Raw genomic sequence first — 20,895 nt, forward strand, 5'->3', positions numbered from 1 at the left:
CATGAGTTGTGAGCAAAGGCAGGGGCTTGCTCTCCAACCTCCTACTGTCAGAGCTAATGCTGTGGATCCTGCAGGGCATTACAGTAATGCACTGAGTGGGAATATGCTGTAGACACACATTCTTCTTGTCAGCACTGACAGAAGCCAGCTGGGGAGGTTTAGAGCAGGGCTGGATTAGATCTCACTACAGCGCAGGTCTCTTTATATTGGCTGGTTTCAGCTCCAATCCCTTTTTTGCCTGACTGGCACCGGGGAGAGCTTACATGCACTCTGCCTTTTTCAGGCCAGCCTATAGTTCCCCCCCAGCCCACCCCCCTCCTCGTCTGTCACTGTCATAAATGTCTGCAAGGAGTCGGCCATGAAATCTGCACTGGTTGGTGTGATCGTGGGTGGAATTTATCTCCTAGCAGGTAATGACAGATGTTGTAGATAAATAGGGGTGGGTGTGTGTACGTGTGTGCACATGTATGTGCCTAGCAAGGGAGCTGCGGCTCAGTTGTGTAGTCAGCAGTAGCTGGAGATTTGGGAGAAGCACTAGTCTTGATCGGAGAAGCCCTTGTCAGAGGCAGGTGGTTTAATTGTGAAAGGAGCTCATTTTTTTGTCTTGGAAACTGCAGGGCTGAGGAGTTGCCAGTGACTGTAAGGCTCTGGGGACAGCCCAGGCAGGGCCTTGCTAGAAAGCTGCATTCCTTAAAAAATGGATTCTCCTCTTTGCTGGGAGGGACCGAAGCATGGGCGTTTGCTTCTGAGCGTGGGCACCTGCCTCGCGTTCAGAGGCATTTTGGACCCACACATCATCTCTTGCCACACTCTGTGCAAGCTTTGCTTTGCTCTCCTCTCTTTATCTGGCTTTTTAAAGGCATTAACATCCTGCGTGGAACAGTGTGGCTCTGTGGTTGAAAGGAAAGTTCTGAGTCTTTCACTGCCCCACGCGCGTCCTCCCCATTCTCCCAACTCCCCACGTAGAAACGCCTGGCGAGAGAAAGGGCAAGACTGCACATTGCTATGGAAATGGTGGTACTGATGCAAGCAACCATGTCATTGCAGGGAACAGGCTTGTTGTGGCTAATTCTCTGCTTTAGGTTGTTCCTGTACACTAAGGGAAGCCCTAATTAGGACGCACCATGGGAAGGGCTGCTGGACCGTAGCTGTCCCCCGGGGAGAGGACAAGGTGCTGCTGAGCAGTGAGCATCACTGCTGTGGCACATGGTGCTGCTGGAAAGGCTGGCAGCGCTTGCCCTTCATTAACAGCCAGTGAACAGACCTCACCTCGGGGATATCTACCCACCTGCCTGCTACGTGAGACTCTCGCGTGCATATGCAAGCGTCAGGCATCACGTATAATATGTAGCACGTACAACACGTTCTCAAAGCCACGCTGAGGAATAGCCACAGTGACACTGGCGTTTGGCACACTCGGCCATTTGCCAGATACCACGGCGATTGTTCTAGAGATATCTGGGTGGCAGACCTAGCATGGGACGGCTAAAACTTGGCTTTGCTTTTTGAAAGCAGTGGAAACGAGAGGCTTCCACAGTGTAGTAAATCCTAGAATGGGACCAGACCCAAGGTACAAGCTGTGATTAATGAATCATTAGCTTGAACACTCATACATTAACCAGTGTATTTACAAATAAATCTTCTGACAGCAACTTAGTCTTTCATGTTCAAATAGCAGCTCTCTCTGATGTGCGTTAGTTGGTCCTTTTTTACATTTTAAACTTAATGAATTTCTTATCTAGTTAAAAATAGCTATGCAGTGATACTGTGATCTGAGTGGATGTTATAATATACTGACATTTCCTTTATTACCAGTGAATATTTCAGCCTAAGGGGCTCAGAGACAGCACAGCACAATCTGTAAAGGTAAAAGGTTCTTGTTTTTATGACAGAAGTGTCGCATGGAATTAGGGCCAGTTCTCCTAACACCTGAGCTGGTGTGCGCTCACGCCTCTCCGCGCTGCTTCTCAGGACTGCACTTTAAAGTTTAAACAGAGTTTTTAAAAACATGGCAGAAGGATTGCGAAGACATGTGAGCATCCTGTGCCCGAGGAAGTCTGGCATAACAGGTACAGGCCAGGAAATAGTCTGCATCTTTTTGCCGCTGTCATGGCCCAAAGCAAAGATCGTGTTGTTTCTGGAATGGGGTGATTTCCTTTGCTTTCTTCTTCATGTTCCTGGCTGCATTTGCACTCTGTTGTTTGCAGCCAAAACACAAAACTGAACTCCCCTCTGGGACGCTGAAGTTGGCATCTAGCAGGCAGCGTGGACTGGAAATCTCCTTCTCCTGTGGCTGACTTGGTCTTTAAGTTCCAGTGTTACCGAAGCAGCTGACAGACTGGATGGTGTTCACAGACAGACATCTTGGCAGGCTTGAGGAGCTGACAGCCAAATCCGAGTGGCAGGGGTGGGGGCACAGGGCAGGGCAGCTGTTTCTGGGTGGCTGCAAACACCACAGGGAGGGACAGTTGCTTGGCCTGGTAGGTGAGAGACAACATTTGCTGTCAGTGAGGTGTAGGACTCTCTGGACAAATCTCCCTTGCCTCTTGCAATGGTTTCAGACTCCGCTGGCCAAAGGCAAGCGCACTTCACCGGCCCCGCGGAGCAGAGGAGGGCTGGTTGTTTGCAGGCAGCAGCAGTGAAGATGGTGCTGGTCGGTTTGGTAAGCACTGGCCTCTGGCTGCAGCCACCCATCTCTCTCCCCCTCGCCTCGCTGTGCTCCTGCACCCAGGTCACAGAGCAGCAGACATGGCCAAGACGTGCCGCTGTCCGAAGTGGCGGCTCATCCCCTTTACCCGTTCCAAACAAAACATAGCAGAAATCAAAACATCCCTATCCCCGGGGAGAGCTCGGTGTTTAATTAGCCACAAACTCGGGGTGGTGCACTCACCGCGGGGATTAATTTGCCACCTGGCAGAGAGCTCACACCGCAGGTGCCATCTGGGAGCCTGGGAAACGGTACAAACAGACTTGCCTGCTGCTGTTTCCTTGGGGAGTTGAGCAGATTTCTGCTCCAGGCCTCCCACCTCTTCACTCGCCCAGCTCCCTCCGTTTGCCAGGCCGAGACCCAGCCGCTGCTCTGCTGGGCGTGCTCTTTCCCTCCTAGCCCACTCCTGCTGGAGCCCTCTCTCCCAGCACTCCTGTGCTGTGTTTCTTAGAGCTGTGTCCCAGTCCCCACCAGCTGCGACTCTCAGCAGCCCAGTCTTTGGCTTGGGCACGCTGACAGCCTGACCCTGCCAGGCAGCATCCCAAACCCTGTGCCAGACCTAAGAATCATTCTTGGTTCACTCAGTAGCCAGGCCCCTGCCCTGGAGTTTGCTTCTGTCAGCAAATGTGAGTGCTCACGGGAGACCCCTGCCCCTGGTGTGACCTGTAGCATCCCTTGCTGACCCATCTTCACTCCAGCCGGAGGCTTCTGCTCTGTTCCTGAGCTTCTTCAGAGTGAGGGCAGCCCAATGAGCTCTGCTTGCAATAGCTCCTTCCCTTCATGTATGACTGCAGCTGGATATTGAAATCCCTGCAGATAAATCTTGATTCCCCCACAACCTGCAACACCCTCTCCTCCTTCCATATGCAGAAGCATTTGGACTCGGGAGCATTGGGCAGGTACGAAGCGCTTAGCTCATCAAGTCCCTGTGCGGAAAGTGCTTAGCTGTCTGTATGGCGCTGGTTCTGGCATCGGCGACCACGTCAGAAGCAGCACTGACTGCCCACTGACTAAGCTCTTTGTCAGGCCAGCAGTTACTGTTCAAATGCAGCGCTTGTCTGCCGTTAATCCACAGGAGCACTGTTCTGCGCAGCATCTCAGATACCTCTCTGTCCTTACGGATCGACACTGGCTTAGCATTAATCACAGCACAGACCCAGCTTAGCTGGGTGGAAGATCCCCGCGCCTCCCAGGCCTGCCACGCTGCCTTGTGGTGCTCGTGTGTGAACCCCAGAGACCGACAGGGAAGTACTGTTTGGAACCACATGGGTGGTGACTAACATGACTCTTGTGCAGCTCAAGGCAGTACTTCCCTGGCCAGCAGCAGAAGTCTTGGCCTGAAAAGCAGCTAAAGAGAGCTTTTCAGGGTGGGCCTGAAGGGAGTCAACTCACTCAGTGACTCTACAGGATGCTGCATTTAGGTGTGGCCCGGTCGGCGCGCCTCGGTGGCACCGAACCACGGTCAAGAGGCCCTATTTATCTTCTTTATCATCCCTATAGCTGCTCCTACTCTAGGATCACCATGGCCCCTCACATCTGCCTCCAGCTACTCTTCAAGCTGTTCAGCACATTGGCCTTGGCTCCCCAGTGGTTTTTCTTTTTAAATGTCTTTTATTTTTTGATTGACTTCCTTTGTGCTCAGATTCCTTCTTTTCCTTGCCCCTATCCCATGCGTGCCGGCTGGTTGGACTCTATAATGTCATTACAGCTGGATAATCCACGCTTAGCTTATCTGTGCGGCTCTGAAGATTAGTGGGAACTAATGTTGTTGGGCTAGATAAGCAGCAGTTTTACCTTCAGAAAGTGTTTTACCTTTATCAGCCTGAAGACATGTAGGAGCACAACAGCCGGTTTTCATTAAACCTCTCCGATTGCAGGGGCTCCTTTACCTTCCTGGTCCTGCCGGGACATGGTTAGCAGCCCTACAAAATGAGCCCACTGTAGTGCAAGGGTGTTTATGCTATTTCCTTCACAGGGACTGTTCAGTGCTGAGTTCAGCGAGTGTGCGGTAAGAACATCGCCCCTAAGCATTTCTGGGCTAGTTTAGGCAGGTGTAAGTGCAAGGCTGGAATAGTTGAGGCAGGTGTGATGCAGCACTGGGCAGGGGTTTGCACTAGATGACCTTCTGAGGGCCCTTCCCGCCCTACTTTCTATGATGCCATCAATTCCTGTCAATGCAACAGCAGGTCCAATCAGCCAAGTCTTCCTCTGCAGTTTGGCTTTCTAGTGTCCTCTGGTGCAACCCAGGCCCTGGCAGCATGTAGATCCATTGGCAAAACACAGCCAGGGCCAGGGGCTGTGTAAATGATGACTGGAGGGAGCTCCGTAAGCTAGAAGACAGACCTGTGGTGGCTGGGAGGGCAGTGTTAGATGCCCAGAGGGGCCCGCTGCATCTCTGACTCATTTGTGTCCCGTGGGCAGGCAGCAGTAAGTGCAGAGCCCCTTGCTGGCAGAGCTGGGCCCACGGTGGCTACACTGAACGGGAACAGCCCAAAGAGCTGCCTGTGATGGGGAGGAAGGGGTGGTCTGCCTAGCTTGGTACTGCAGGAGAGGGAGCCCCAATCACCTGCAGTAAGAGCCTGTTTCTCAATCTCTTTCCCAGGTGTGGAGTGTGCCGTTGACATCAATGAGTGTGAAGATGGCCCCTGCGAGCATGGGGCTGCCTGCGAGGATGGCATTGCCGACTACACCTGCCGCTGCGTCCCCAGCCAGAATGGCACTGTGTGGGGTGGGAAGAACTGCTCCATCCAGCTCACTGGCTGCCAGACACATGACTGCCAAAATGAGGCCCTCTGCACCCCAACGTATGTGGCAGGGAGCCATGGCCACCTTTGCCAGTGCCAGCCTGGCTTCTACGATGCCACGTGCTCAACCCCAACAACCTTCTCCTTTGCCTCCAGGACATTTCTCCCCATTGACATGTCCACAGGCGATTGGAGCAGGAAGGACGGGGCAGGGGTTGCTGTGGCCAGCGTGTCCCTCCGGTTCAGAACCACACTGCCTGATGCCATCCTCTTTTACCGAGGCCAGGAAGAAGCCTACCTGTTCCTGGAGCTCTCTGGTGGCACACTGCATGCAGGGGTGCAAAGAAACAACTCCAAATCCTCTTTGGCCTTGGCGGGACTGAAAGTTGATGATGGTCAGTGGCATAAAGCTGAGGTTCTTCTGCAGGACTCAGTGGAGTTAAAGCTGTGGCACGAATCCTGTGATGCAGGAGTCTGCCTGCAGAGCGCTGTGGTTGGGGACAGTGCCACTCTGCTCCCACCAGCCTTCCTGAAAGCCTACGTTGGGGGGGTTGATGGCAGCGGGATAGCCAACACCACGCGCAGCCGGCAGGGTTACATCGGCTGCCTGCAGGACCTGCAGGTCGATTCCCAGGCTGTCCTTCCCCTGGATCTCCTTCCCAATGCATCCTCCCTGGCAGCGCTGGGCTGTGACAGGACGGAGTGGTGCCAGGCGCAGCCCTGCTCTCATGGAGGCTCGTGTGTGGACCTTTGGGCGACCTTTAGGTGCAACTGCTCCAGGCCTTATGAAGGTCTCACCTGCTCATACGGTAAATGTCAAGTGACAGCACTTGGCAGCTCCTTTGGCAATGAATGCTCGGAGATGCTGACACTGGCTGTGAAGCTGCGGGCAGGGCAGAACCGCACCTTCTTAGACTAACAGAATCGGAGACATAACGTTAAGCTCTTGTAAACAGAGTTAGCCTACAAAGGTGCAAATCTATGCTGCCTTCTGCCTGTCCCGTGGCTAACTACCTCGCTCTGGGAAGAAGTAGCCTTTTCTGTGTAACCAAAGACTGAGGAAGCAGGTATAAACAGAATTTCCATCAAATCCTGTTCTGTGTTGTGACACTGCAGAGCCAGCTCCTGCTGGCGTGACTGCCAGGTCCACAGCACATGCATTATTCCAGCCAGGGCCAGATGCTCAGACCTCCTCTTTGCGCCAGCTGCAGTGCTTGTAGAAGGGCCGTGAAGTCCGTTCACTTACCCATCGGGAACTTAGGTGTTGTAGACTAGATGCGCCAGTTGAGACAGCTCTTGAACTGGAAAGCTCGGCTGAGCTCATGCTCGTTTGCATTTTCACATTCCTGCAGGGCTGGTGTTAATTCTGTTGTGCTTCCTATTGCACTCCTCTTCCTGAAACATAGCAGGGACAGACGTGCCTCTGCTGCTGTGGGGCTGGGAGGTTTAAAAAAGCAGCTTTATCACTTAAACTTCCCAAGCAAAACCTGCCATTGGCAGCCCCTGCAGACCTGTCCTGTACAAATGGCAGGGATGCTGGCACCCTAAGCCTTTGGGACCGGCTTGCCAGCGGCAGTAGGAGGAGACGTCCTGTTCCTTTGGTACGTGGCAGGAAGCTAGTGTGGAGGAAGAAAAGCCAAGTGAGGTGCTGTAGCTTGAAACATCCCAAGGCACCTGTGTTGCCCTCCTGCAGAAATGATGTGCCTTTCCTTTCTCTTCCAGAGTATCCGGCAGCAACGTTTGGCCTGGAGGATTCGTCCAGCTTTGCCTCTTTCACACTTGCAGATAATCCCATGGCCAACTTCAGTGTCTCCTTTTTTATCCGCACGCTGAAGCCAGAGGGCCTGGTGCTGCAGGTCCACGATGGGACCGGACCCTGCCTCACTGTGTACCTGAAGGACGGCCGGCTCTTGCTAGAGACACCGTCTGCAGGCCCCATGGCATTCTCCGAAGTGCTGGCTGATGGGAAGAGACACTTGGTGACACTCTCCTTCCGAGAAGGAGTAGCTTACATCAGTCATTCAGACAGAGAGGTGGAGCTCGGGCACCTGGGTGTGAGGCCTCTTGCAGTTGGCCACGAGGTGTATGTTGGTGGGCTTCCTCAGCAAGAAAGCATGGGGACATGGGGAGGCTATTTTAAAGGCTGTCTTCAAGACATCCAGCTCAACAACCATCGCCTGGAGCTTTTTGCTCATCAGGCAGACAACTACAGCCTACCACGGGTGGCGTATGTGGGACGAACTACTGGCCTCGTGCAGGGCTGCATCTCTGACGACACCTGCAAGGTAGGAATGCTCTGTTCTCTCTGCACGGGTGCGCGGGGCCTGATCACAAGCAAGTGTGCAGGGCTACAAAGCTATGGGTGTGATGTCTGGGAAAAGGTGACTGTTTAAGTGCTAATGGAAGGGCAGCACCTTGGAGACTAATTAGTTCAGAGAGGCATGCACTTTTGTAGGCAACAACCTGCTCCATCAGATGCTACAAATGGTGATGGCACCCACCCCTCAGCACTTCCCTAGTCCACTGTCTCCTGCACACACTGCAGCCTCCTCGGGGGCCGACACCTGGTGCATGCAACCTGTAAGCACCGCCTGCCCCCAGGCCCCTCGCAACACCCTTGTACCCTCTAAGCCTTTCCCCCCAGAGATGCTCCAGTCTCCATCCCCTGGCAATCTATGATGTTAGTGACAACCGAGTCCAGCGCTACTTGGGTAGGGCGTCTCTGGGTGTCCTTAAAGGAAGAAGCTCTCTCCTCCCTCCTGTGCTGGATGGTGCTTCTCCCTGTCCCACCTGCCTGCCTTCCCTGCAGCCCTTGCAGGGAGGTATTGCCGCTCCTCCCTGGTGTTGTTTCCAGGGACTTTTTGATACTCGCCTCTAGTGTTTCTCACCCTTCCTTTTGTGCCTCACAGTTTTGTTCCCACCTGCACCTGCGAACTACAGCGAAGGTATTTTCGTAGGTTATAATTAGCCAGTGTTTGCAGAGCGCTTGGAGAAGGGGAAGTGCTATCTAGGTGCTAAGGATTACTGTTATGATGTGCTGTGTTCTTATGCCACCGAATGTCAAATGCTTCAGTTAAAGGAGATGGAATGAAACCTGCAGGGATTGGCACCTTCTCGATTTGTTTTTAATGACTTAGAATTGGCCTTTAGCTCAGGACGGCTATTCTCAACTGCACACAATTAATCGCTAATTATCTAGTACTATCAGACTTCTTGGTGCATCAGTAGCCAGTGTTTTCCTTGCTGTCTTCTTCATGCTACCAAAGGAGTGGGCAGCAAAGGAGAGGCTGTTCCCAGAAGAAATGGCCCTAATGTCACACGACAGGTGTAGTATGGAACATCTCCCGCTTTTCTGTGTGGCATGTGACCATCAGTTCATCCGGGTCTCGCTCCCACGTCGCTTCCCTCCCGTCTCATTCTCGCCCCTTTCTGTGACAGGATGGCTTTTCAAACACGAGCACTGTGCCTGTCTGTAGGAGCCAGCCCCTGGGCAGAGGCCCCAGCAGCACCAAGTTAGGCAGCTGTGTGCTCTGCCCTGGCCACATGCATGCCACAAACAGAAGCCAACCAAAGGCACTAGGCTGTGGCAGGTGACTAAGTTCATAGCCTGCAGCAAGCCAGAGCTCAGTTTCCCCTTGGCCCCTGTGACTGAGTGCCACTCATCGATAACATGATACGTTGCTCCACAGAGACCCATAAACCCCAGAGGGGACCCCAAACCCAATGTACTGGTCTCCAAGCATTTGCTGGAGCACATGGGATTGCCGACCTTCCTGGGGAGATGGCCACTTCAGCAGAGAGAACAGTCCAAGTCAGAGGTCCACATGGAGGATGCCCTGCCAGTAGCTCTTGCCCTCCTAGGTGGAGGCTGCCCCATGCTGAGGGCATCACCACTGCAGCAGCAGGACATGCAGGCAGAAGCAGGATCACCGGACAGGACGAGGTCCCCCCTCTAGGCTGTCCTTGTTTTAATCAGCATTACTCCTCTCTCCTTCTCCATCTCTGATGTCATTCAAACTCGTCCTTGCTGTCGAGCTCCCCTCTGTCCGACTCTTTCTTCTAGCCACAAGTGAACTGGCCCCTCCTGAACAAAGCTCTCCTTTTTTTCCAGTCCAAGCCGTGTCACAATGGCGGTGTGTGCACTGTCACCTGGAATGACTTCAGCTGTAGCTGTCCAGCAAACTTCACAGGGAAAACCTGCGAGGAAAGAGTCTGGTGTGAAAGTGCCCCCTGTCCCAAAGCCACCGCCTGCGTGGATGTCCCGGCAGGCTATGTCTGTAAGTGCTGAGAGAAGCTTCCTAGCGGATCGGCTCTTGCTTGTCAGTGTTCCCACCTACGCAGTTGCTATAGGTAGAAGGGAAAGCAAGGCGGAGACAGAACTGGCCTGAGTGTGATGCAGGCTGTGGCCTGTCTCAGGGGCCTGTCCTGGATCAGCCTTCACCTAGTGGGTTGCATTTTTCTTCTTCTAGCTTGACATTTCCTCACTGTGCTACTTGCTGCATATCCATCCATCCACGCTGCATACACATCCACTTTCAGACACAAGTGGCACTTCAGTGCCTACAGGCCAGGTAAGACTTGGGCTTCCCAGGTCCCTATTACTATCTCCCTTCCCTGCAGGTCTGGCGAACGCCACATTTTATGGCCACGCTGCCACCGAGTTCACCACCAACGCTTCGGTGACCAGAACACTCAGCAGCGTCCGCTTGGACTTCAGAACCAGGGACGCGGATGCCATTTTGCTTCGGGCCACTGAAGCGGTGGGCTCCCTCCAGATCGCCATCCAGAACTCCTCGCTGCTCGTGGAGATGAGCAGTGGGAACAGCATTGAGGGTGCCAGCTTCCGGAGTCGGATGCCTGTCACCGACGGGGCCTGGCACACCGTCTCTTTGACCATGGAGGAGCCGTCAGCACTTTCTTCACGCTGGCTGGTTCATTTGGACAGTTCCATGAATGCAACTCTCCAGGGCAGGGCTGGGGACTTGGCTTTCTTGAGGACCAATGCACTGATTGTGCTGGCTGAGAATTTCACAGGCTGCCTTGGAGAAGTGACCATTGGGGAAATCCACTTGCCCTTCACTGCCCACCTCCCTTACCCTCAGCCCGAGCAGTTCCTGCAGGCTGGGGGCAGTGCCATTCAGCTGGGCTGCATGGGGGCTGATGTGTGCGGGTCAAGTCCTTGCCTCAATGCCGGCACTTGTGAGGACCTGTTTGATTCCTTCCGCTGTGCTTGCAGCGCAGGGTGGGCAGGCCCGCTCTGCGAGGCCAACATCGATGACTGCCAGGCCAGCCCGTGCGTCCACGGGACCTGCGTTGATTTGGTGGCTGACTTCCAGTGTGAATGTGCCCCGGGATTTGTGGGGAAGAAGTGCGATGTGGACGTGGACGACTGTGGGCAGCACCAGTGCCTACACAGCGGGACCTGCGTCGATGAAGTCGCCGGCTATTCCTGCAAGTGCCTGCCAGAGTACTCCGGCCCACGCTGCGAGTGAGTGCCCCGCTCAGGTTGCTGGCACTGTGGGGAACGGGACAGTCCCTGGAGGACTGGGGTTTGCCTTTGCGAGAGGTTGGGAAAAGCAGCGTGGTGCTGAGCGGGTCTCACTGATCTCACCGGGTGGAGGGAGATGTCAGCATACAGCTGAGACCTGCAGGTGTCCTGGCGGCCTGGCATGCTTTGCCAGGTGGTATTCCTTGCTTTACCATGGACGGGGTCCAGGCACGCTGGAGTGGCCTGTGGTGCTAGACCTGGCCCCAGAGATGGCCTCCTGGGTGGAGGGCAGGAGAGGGGCAGTCTGAGATACATGAACGAATGTACCTTTTACACGCCTGCCTGGTGCCACACGTGGCCATTTACATGCTGCAGCGCTTGCCACCGTCTAAACTGAGCACATCTTCCCAAAGCATGTCCCTGCCGTGGCAAGCGGCACCCCTTTCCCTCAACCTCCTCCGCAGATCCAGCAGTGACAGCGCACCTCAGAACAGCTGCCTCTGCCCTTTGGCCTTCTCTGGGGAACGGTCGGGCAAGGGCAGCAGGCAGGCAGGTGCCCTGTCTCCTATGGTGCTCACCGAGGCAGTTGTAGAGAGTCCCAGGCCTGACACAACCTATGAGTGTTCACACACTGTCATGGTCCTGCCTCACTGCTCCAAGCTCAGCCCTGGGAGGAGCTCTCAGAGGTCATCTCAGCTGAGACGGTCCCTAACTGGCTCCGGGGCATCCTCCACCCAGCACCACGTGTGTAGGTACGTGTGTGTCCGTGTACGTCGTGTTGAACAGGACATCAGTAACAGCCGTCTCTGCTTTTCCCAGATGGCCGTTTCCCCCCGAACAATGCGGCAAAAACTTCACCTGCCTGAACGGTGGCAAATGCACCAGTGGCCCGTGGGGAGCCAACTGCACCTGTAAGCCGGGTTTCACCGGACGGAAGTAAGTGCTGCCCCGATGTGGTCCAGGGCACGTTGTTGGATTAGTGGCAGGCCGGAGACGCTTGTCATTTAATTCCCATGCTCTCTCCCCTTGCAGCTGTCAAATTAATATCAACGAGTGTGATCCAAACCCGTGCCAGAATGGAGGGACGTGCCAGGACGCGGTGAACAAGTACGAGTGTGTGTGCAGTGCAAGCTACACAGGGGAGCGCTGTGACATTGATGTAAGTAGCTCCTTCCTCCTCTTGCTACCGGCAGGCCCCCTCTCTCCTTTACTAACCGCTTGGGCTGTTGGGAGCAGAAGCAGCAATTTGGCCAGTTGGAGGAAAGTTGAGAATCCTGATGCCAGGGTTCATCCCCAATAACCTTCCTCTGACATGTTTTACACCCCTACATGCATCCAGCTACAGGAAACTAGCAGGCTTGGCTGGGAACTCAGCACAGAGGTGGCTGGTGAGCAGGGAGTCAGTAAGCGGCCTGAACATTAGCCTAGCCCCTGGTTTGTAGTTTGCAACGTGGTACATAAATGCAGCAGCTATTTTTCAGTGTCTGCCTGGGCTGCCATGAAGCCAGGTTCCTTGGTGCTCTCAGCCCCTTAGGCAGTACCGCTCTGTGGGCAACGCTAAAGCAAGCTGCATCTGAGCCAGAGGCAGGCAGGGCTGCATGTGAGCTCACTGTGCTGCAAGTGGACACCCGAAGCATTCATTACAACCATGCAAAAAGGAAACATGGTTGTATCCGAAATACCAGGTCGGATAGGAGTAAAGCTGGGAGGGATATGCACGCAAGGCTTAGACCTTGAGGCCACCATAGCTCTCTAGCTGGACTCCGAAATTCACTGCAGATTTTTTCAGATTAGACAATAAGTATGAAAAGAACCTGACCTGGAAAGAAAAGCTGCTACCATCACCACTGAGGCCAGAAGTGTTTTGCTAATGGAAACCCAACTAAATCCCAGGAAAGCCAAAAGCTGTGGATTTAAGGGAGAAACAAACACAGTTCTCATACACCTGCCAGCAGGACAACTGCTACTGAGAACAATGGTCTTAGCAAAGCTGTTCTATATTGTGTTGCTGCTTACTCAGAGCTTGTGTCTGTGGTGCAGGGTTGAGCGTTAACACTCCTGACTTGCTAACCACTCTACCAGTTCACGCTGCAAAACTGGGAAGGACTGTGCTAAAGCAGAGTAGAAAGCAGCTTCTTACATGGTTTACTCCCTTCACTACCAGCTACTGTCTCTGACGCCACTTGCATGGGCAGGGAGCGTGCGGTCCCCTGGGAATGTACTAACCCCAAATGCATGGAAAGCAGGTTTCACTGCTGTTGCTGTTATCAATGCATGTGCCCTGCGGAAGCCACTCTACCTTTCTGATCTGCATGCCAAACACAGCCAGATGCTCTGAGCCATCTCTTCTGTCACAGGATCCTGCCTGCAATTTCCTCTATTACTGTTTGCCATCTCTTCCCTATTACATCACTTTCCCCTTTTGCCATTAGTTCATCGTGCCCATGGTGGGGAAGAGGGTGTTACCGATGGCACTAGTTGCCCTGAATTTCTCCTAAAACATACAGAGTCTGTTCTTCTGGACTTGTGAAAGGCTGAGCCTAACTCTTGGCACTTGGTGCGAGTTTGAACTATGCAGGAGGAAGCGGTAGGGAGGTGTATATGTAAAGGGTAGCAGCAGCTCGGCTCCGACTGTCACCCCTTAGAATGAAAAGGGGCCAAAACTGCTGCCTGACCTGCACCTGCTGGAGCCTCCTGCCCAGCGCCCTGGCTCCAGCATCACACATCCCTATTTTTAAACATGTTCTCTCCCCTGCACTCCCACGCAACAGGCCAGGGAGGTGGCAGACTGCACGCACAGCGCGAGCAGAGGTGTTTAGTCTTCCAGCAGAACATCTCTCATCTCTTCCAGCTTCAGACCCTGCTGGTTGTAACCCGACAGGTAACCACATTTGAGCCTGGTTGTCCTTGTAAATAAAAAGACTCTTTACTGAGGCAACTCCCAAGAGCCCACAACGTTTCTGCTGTTTCCTAATCCCCTTTTGTGGCACCTTTGAGGCTGAAGGAGCCACACAGTCATACGCTAGCTTCCTTCAGCACCCGGGGGTTGTCTTCCAGGTCTCTTGTCCAAGTACGGAGCAGCTCACAGGTGCCTGTCATGAGAGCAGAGCATGAAGTGAGCACAGCTGCTTTTCTCCTTTCTGCCCCAGTGGGAAGGAGAAAGGGTAGCACCTGAACTTCCCCATTGGACAGCATCTGCCTAGGCCTGCTCTTGAGGCATTTCTTAAAGCTAGGAACTGCCTAAGCTTTTAAAAAACACAATTCCCATGTAAGTGGCTGGAAGATCACACTTCAGCAGTGCTCAGCACAGAAGCTATCCAGCCATAGGCACTGAGAGCTGGCCGTTTGCCATTTAAATATTTTAAAGCCTCTTGTTGTTCTTGTGCCTTGCGAGGCTCCGGTGCGGTAGAGATGGTCTTGCTCTGCTAATTCTTGCTTTTGTACCAGGCAGCCTTTCCTCTGGCTCTCAGCTCTATTAAATGCTGAGCCCTGCAAACATCTGTTCTTAGTCAGCTTATGGTAATCTATGTCCCAGATACAGTTCTGCAAGGAAGCTCTCAGACAGAGGCCTGTGGGTTTAATCTTGCTGCGGCAGAAAGCTTAAGAGCTATATAAACTCTTAAAGCACTAGCAGAGGAATTGCTAAACCAGCCATCCTCTTGCCATCCCTCTCTGCAGAAGGGGCCTTCCTCGACTTACCTCCATGTTTTGTCAGCTTCTGACAACATGGTTTTTGTCTAGGCGTTTGGTTCCCACCCAGCACGGCCCACCCAGCCGGCAGTTAGTCTGCACCTCCTCACAGTACAAGACCCCCAGCCTGGGTCCTGGCTGCACAGGCAGCTGCATCTCCAGGACCTGCCCGCCGTGACAATCCATACATCAGATTAAAGCCTTTTGTAGGAGCACATGGAGCCTGTGAAGTTAGTTGGACCATTTCACTTCTTCTAACCATCTCTGATGCGCAGGCCAGACTCTAATCCTGCTTTTGCTAACAAAAACAGGTGTTCTTCCTTACGGGTTCATTCAGACTCTGTCCTCTGTAGTTGTTTTCTAGCCTTGGGATCAGCCCCACGAGTTGCATGCGGTTAGTTTTACTCTGTCGGCTCTCTCCCCAGCTTAGCACCCCCTCTCTTCTCTGTTCTTGCAGCCGACCTGCCCGAATTAGCAGTGTTGTTAACTATCCCACTGGTGACGCTCAGCTTTTTGCGTCCGATACACACCAAGGTGAGAGACGCTGGCCTTTTTGAAGGCTGAGGACAGCCGCTGATCAGTGCCCATGAGCATTAATGAGCTCAGGCACGTGGAGAGGCCATTAGGCAATGATCCAGCAGTCCTCAGCTGTCTGGTTTGGTGTAAGAAATGTGCATGCAGTGTGATGGCAGACTGAGGACTGAGCCAGCCCAGCATTTCCCTCTGCAGCGGCCCTCCAGCCCCGTGATTTCCACCTCTCTGCGGGCCAAGGCATTGCCAGTTTGGGCTCCTGTGACTTCCCAAGCATGAATAAGCTGCATTCGGTTCCCTACGACTGGGCTCTTATTGTGTCTTCATTAATTTCTTTTACAGAAAGGGACTCCAGGTGCTTTCTTCCCATTCCCATTACTTGAAGTAGCTGTCCCTGTAGCCTGTGGCTGTTTACTCCTGGTTATTATTGGTCTCATATTCATGATTCTCACTGCAAGGAAGAGACGCCAGTCAGAGGGAACCTACAGCCCCAGCCAGCAAGAGGTGGCAGGAGCGCGCTTGGAGATGGACAGTGTCCTGAAAGTGCCACCAGAAGAACGCTTAATATAGGTGTCGCCATGGCAAGGAGCTGCACGCCAGGGTCTGCTTAGACCTTGTGACTTTTCCAGCACTTGCTCCAGCTGATCCACGTGAGCTCAGTCCCTCTGAGGCATGGCGACAAGGCTGCGGACTTACAAGTGCCTGGAAGATTGTTTTAGCAATGGCTGTTCCAGCTGGCTCACTTTTCACTGTCAGTTGTGCACTGCTGGACTCCTGGCTCAAAATGAGCTTTTTACCCTCCTCTCCTCTGGACTGTCCCTCTTCGACTAGCATAGGAGCTGTTTGAAGCCATTCAGGTGTTTGCACCTGGTAGGAGATGTCCCTAGCCCCACTGTCACACCGCACTCAGATTATTAAAGACTACTGCAAAAGACGAGTAATTAGGCACTACAACAACAGCTTATGCTTACGTTGCAAAGAAAACTAGCTACTTTCTTGTTAGAGCTGGAGAGGTGTAGAGGATATTTATGAACAGACTGTATCCACTGTTTAATTTCCCCGACTTTTCAAACCAGTTTCAAGCCAGCTGGGATGAGTGGTAGAAACCCCCCCCAGCACCATTTCCACAACAGCAACAGCAGCTGTGAACTCCTGACAGACGCAACGCTGGAAAGAGCTGTCAGGAACTACTGCCATCATTGCACAATCGACGCGTTTTATCAGGTGACCGCTGCCTGGGGTAAAGCCTTAGACATTCCCACGGGTACCGCACAGGACGTGTGCAACCGCAGCCCTGACTCGGAGCAGGAGCTATGCGTTCCTGCCGTGCTCGTGGCAGTTCAGTGCCTAACGCCAAATGCCTGACCTTTTCCAATTCTGAAAGGGTTCAGTAAAAATGTGTGGAGTGTCAGACAGGAGCACATTCATCTTGGCCCTTGGGCAGTCCCTGTAGGCTACAAAATGGACGGATGGGGACTGTGCTGCCCCACAGACAAGGAGGGGGAAGCTGGGCATTTGGTAGTTGCCTAAAGCAGGTGGCTCTCCCATCAGCAACATGAGATGCTTTGCACAAAGCAGCTTTCGCATGCTCTGAAAATCATGAGAAAATGGTTTGTTCGTCTCGCTGGCCTGGAAGTGTTGCAAAACTGTGCTTGGGAAGTGGTAATGGGGGCAGGGAGGAAGCAGCTTTGATTTTTTTTTCTGGTGGGAAATATTACATTTCATGAAGACGAGCTCTGAGAGTAACGGCAATAACCCTGTTCCATCACAGCAGCCCGTGTGGGCACATCTTAGCAACTCTTCGGTTGTGGGAGCAGTCGGGGCTGCGGGGGCAGCTCTGCTCCTGGCAGTTATTGCAGGCTCAGTGATTGCCATGAAGAAAAGGAGAGCCACTCAGGGAACGTACAGCCCCAGCAGGCAAGAGAAAGACGGCGCGCGCGTGGAGATGTGGAACGTGATCAAGATGCCACCGACCGAGAGGCTGATATAAGGACATTCCCAGGCACCAGCTCTGCCGCAGCACTTCCGTATGTATTTGCTGAAGTCCGAGATGCTTTTTTTAGGGCGTTCCTGTTCCTCTGTAGCTTCTCTAGGATGTGGGAAGCCATCCTCTAGTGGGAGGAAAAACCTAGTTTGGGGTTTTTGTGGTGGTTGTCCTGACTCCTGCAAACTGTAAAGCCACTGGGGCAGCACGGGCAGCAGAACAAACGAACGTTTCGCAGGGACTATGCAGAGAGCTGTGTCTAGGCAAAACGCGCTGCAGCCTACGGGGGTGCTCGGCCCCAGCAGGAGAACAGAGGGCAGGGACCAGCTCTACGCTGCCCCTCCTTTTTCTGTCCCTTTGGCACCTGATGGCTCACGTCAGCAGCAATTCTCTCACTGCCACGGAGTCGGCACAAACCTCACGTTGAGCGTTAGTAGGTGACAAACAGCAGGTCAGGGAGTCTCACTAACAGAGGAAGAGTTTCCTACCTTCATTACTGAGTGCAATCCCAAAACCTACGTGCTAGGGGCAGGATTTCCCTCCCACCATGGCAAGGCCAGGACAAGGACTGACTTGTGGCAGAACTCTCCGTAGCTCCCATGCCGCCATTCTTCCCAGTTACATTATGGAAAATTAACCCCCCCTGCAGGTGGTAGGCACTTGGACTAGGCTTAGCCTTAGGAAAGGATCCACTAGGAGTATTTGAACTGCCTTGAAATGAACTGCTGATCCCATTACTAAATTGTTCTGAGAATTTGGATGTATACAGCAGCGGATCACTTTATTTGATCAGCATTTACCGCAGAGTGGCTCTGAGCTGCCTGGATGCCACTTAGCTGTAACATTGCTCACCCCGAGATCTGCCAGAGTCGATGCCTGACTTCAGGACTCCACCAGAGCTGCCCTGCTACGACTTGGCCCTCGTGCATGAAGGTGACACTTGCCTGCAGAGGGTCAGCAGCAGGCCTTTGCATCGCCAGCTGCAGTGCTCTCGGGTTGGGGTGGCCCTGCACGAAAGGGGCCGCTTAGCCCCACGTAAGAAAAGTGGTGAACTTTAACAGGCAAATAAGTTGTGTTGGGTGAAACCTGCCACGAACTCCTCACCCACCAGGTTTCTCTGAGGACATGCACAGTTTCCTGCGTCTCCCTGCTCCTCCTCCTCCCATCGCTGTCGCTGCTGGGTGCAGCTTTCCCTCTTCATCACCGTATGCCAGGGACTGTGCAAAGAACTGATATGGAGCAGGCTCACAGAGGTCTGAAATAATTAACATTTCATCATCTTTATAACAAATACTGGTTAGGAAGATTTTACACAAGTATCTGCTCTTCTCTAGAGAGCTCAGAGATGTGAATCCACACGCACCACACAATGCCACTGGAGAAAATCCTACGTGAATTTTGCTTCTTGAAAGTATTTAACTGTTGCCATGAATATTTCTGGATTCTAACAAACAAAGGGAAGGGTACCAAAACCAGACAGTGAGCCAGGCCACTTACCAACCCTCATCATCCAAACAATATCAGGCACAGTTTCAGTCCACGTAGCCCGAGTTACCATTACTGATGAGCGAGACACCTCCGTTGCAGGAATGGTCTGCTCTAACAGTCTGTTTTCTGCCTGTGTTTTAGTGAGGTTTAACTGTGCTGCTTGCAGGTGCTCTAGCAATGGACTGTATCCGGCGCTAGCTGCCGCAGGGAAACTGGTTGAACTCTGCAAGTTATGAGCACAGGGCTGGCCAGTTTGTGGCCAAGCGCAGAAGAAGGTGTGCTTTTAATAGAGCAGCTCCTGCCAGGCAGGCCCTGCAGAGCTGAGCTTCTGGCTGGGGCTCCCCCGCTAAGGGAAGAAATTCACTCCTTGGTCACTGCTGGTCCAGCCCTAAGACTGGAATTGCCCGATGGCCCTGAAGCCCCTTCTGACCAGGAGAGTGTTAGCAGGCTTGGCTTCCCGCTGGCAGGAGCAAGGGGCTGGAGCAGGCCCTGGCTTTCCTTCAGGATGCCCAGGCAAACTTCTCGTCTTTACTTAAAAAGAAATGTGGAAAGAGGACTTGACTGAATCGCTGCTCTTGCAGGGGACAAACAGGTTTGTGTTGCAGCAAACGACCGCTGCAGCACTCCCGCACTGTCCCTCGAGGAGATACGAATCTATGAAGCAAGCCAGTAGGTAAGACACCAAACACCAGTTTCAGGGCTAGCTGAAAACTCTGCCTACAACCCTCTTCTCTTCCTGGCTCTTCAGGAGTGAGAATGCTGCTCGATTTCTTTACAGGGTTATCAAAGTAAATTGACTCTCTTGATTTCTGCAAGCCCCCTGAAACCAGGACTCATGAGAGGTGCGAGACACTGACAAAGTATTTTTAACATTTCTGTGGGTTTTTTCCACTGTGAACTTAATTTTCTTTTGTTATTTAAATTTTTGAATATATTTTTTCACAAAACCGATTTGCTACAGATGAGATGATGTTCTTAAAAGACACTGGGTTTTTCTGTAATTGTAAATCGCATAGACTTGTAAAGATTAGACTGTCCCCAAGACATGATTTGCAATAAAAACCGGTTCAAAACACACCTGGAGCCTCATTCCCGGTGGTGTCTCCAGCTCGTCACACACACAGGCCTGGTGCCTCGGCTGCAAGGCCTTCAGGGTAGCAGCATGGCCTGTGACCCGGCCGCGCAGGCTGCACCCGGTGATGCGAGGGCAGGCTGGGTCGCTGCTGGCTCAGGCTCTTGCTCAACATTCACGAATGATTTGACTGCAGCACATGGTCGTGGATCAGGACCCCGTGTGCTGTGCAAACAGACCAGAGGTAATCCCGACCCGCTTGTCCGGCAGGCAAACAAGCACGTGCCCAGAGCACGGCGAGACATCCCCAGCCTGGCTTTATCCCACCTTGCTGGTGTAACAGGGTAGAAGATGCAGCCACGTGGACTTCAGCAGGGGCCGCCCAGATTTCAGTGAAGAGCTGATGGAGAAACTGGGGCCCTTGTGTGTTGGCCGAGGTGAGCGGCTCCAGAGGAGCACTGGGGTTTGGTCAAAGCCCGACCTGCCCTCCTGCTGTTTGAACCCGTGGTCCTAGGGAAGTGTCCTGATAAAAAAAACAATGACCCTGCTTTCAGAGGGAGCCTTTTTCCACATGTAAAACATTTCTATTTAAGCAGGAAAAGCTCTTTGTAGACTGCAGAGGTGGGCAGCAAACATATTCAGGAACAGGATTAACCCAGCCTTTAAGACTAGGCAACTAGATGGTGGTTGTTTCCCCTTCTGTGAGGAAGACCCTGCCAGGGAGGAACAGCTGGACCAGTCTTCTCTAGTGCCTCTGGGGAAGGCCCAGACCAGCCCTGTCGCTGGGACTGATGCTGTCAGTGGTGACTAATGGCTCCATCTGCGTGGCTGTCAGCAGCGCCACCCGACCGGTTCAGCTGTGCCCTATCTGGCGCAGGCCCATCCAGGCCCATGATCTCCATTCCCCAATGCCACTACCAGGTGGTTTTGCTGTGGAAGACGCAGATGGCATCACTGCCACAGCTGCAGGACAAGCTGTGAAGCCTTCTCTCCCCCTGAAGACGGCACCGAGCTGCCGCACAGACGCAGCTGAGCAGCCTGTTGAAGTGCGGACGCAGCACAAGGCATTAGAGGCTAGGCCTGGATATGGGCTCAGGACAACCACGCTGCCTACAGGGGACCTCGCACCACGTCGGCGTGACACGCAACGCTGCTAAGCTGCGGGCAGCGGAAGTGTTCGTGGCAGCCGTG

General features: G+C 53.3%; 1 protein-coding gene across 5 annotated transcripts in view; it reads left to right on the top strand.

Moving 5' to 3' along the window:
- CRB2 (crumbs cell polarity complex component 2) overlaps window positions 1-19,709 on the top strand; it is a 67,511-nt gene extending 47,802 nt beyond the window's left edge. For 2 of the 5 annotated variants that reach the window (XM_019500975.2, XM_014603716.3), the window contains 7 exons: window positions 5,310-6,260; window positions 7,174-7,736; window positions 9,563-9,728; window positions 10,072-10,939; window positions 11,759-11,875; window positions 11,972-12,098; window positions 15,503-17,025. In XM_019500975.2, the coding sequence (XP_019356520.1) occupies window positions 5,310-6,260; window positions 7,174-7,736; window positions 9,563-9,728; window positions 10,072-10,939; window positions 11,759-11,875; window positions 11,972-12,098; window positions 15,503-15,730 (3,020 nt within the window). In that variant the 3' untranslated portion in view covers window positions 15,731-17,025. The other 3 variants (XR_009455960.1, XM_059715733.1, XM_059715732.1) reach the window with 3 other exon arrangements.
- Window positions 19,710-20,895: the final 1,186 nt, after the last annotated feature.

The sequence above is a fragment of the Alligator mississippiensis genome, chromosome 12, assembly GCF_030867095.1.
Source record: "Alligator mississippiensis isolate rAllMis1 chromosome 12, rAllMis1, whole genome shotgun sequence".
Classification (NCBI taxonomy): domain Eukaryota; kingdom Metazoa; phylum Chordata; order Crocodylia; family Alligatoridae; genus Alligator; species Alligator mississippiensis.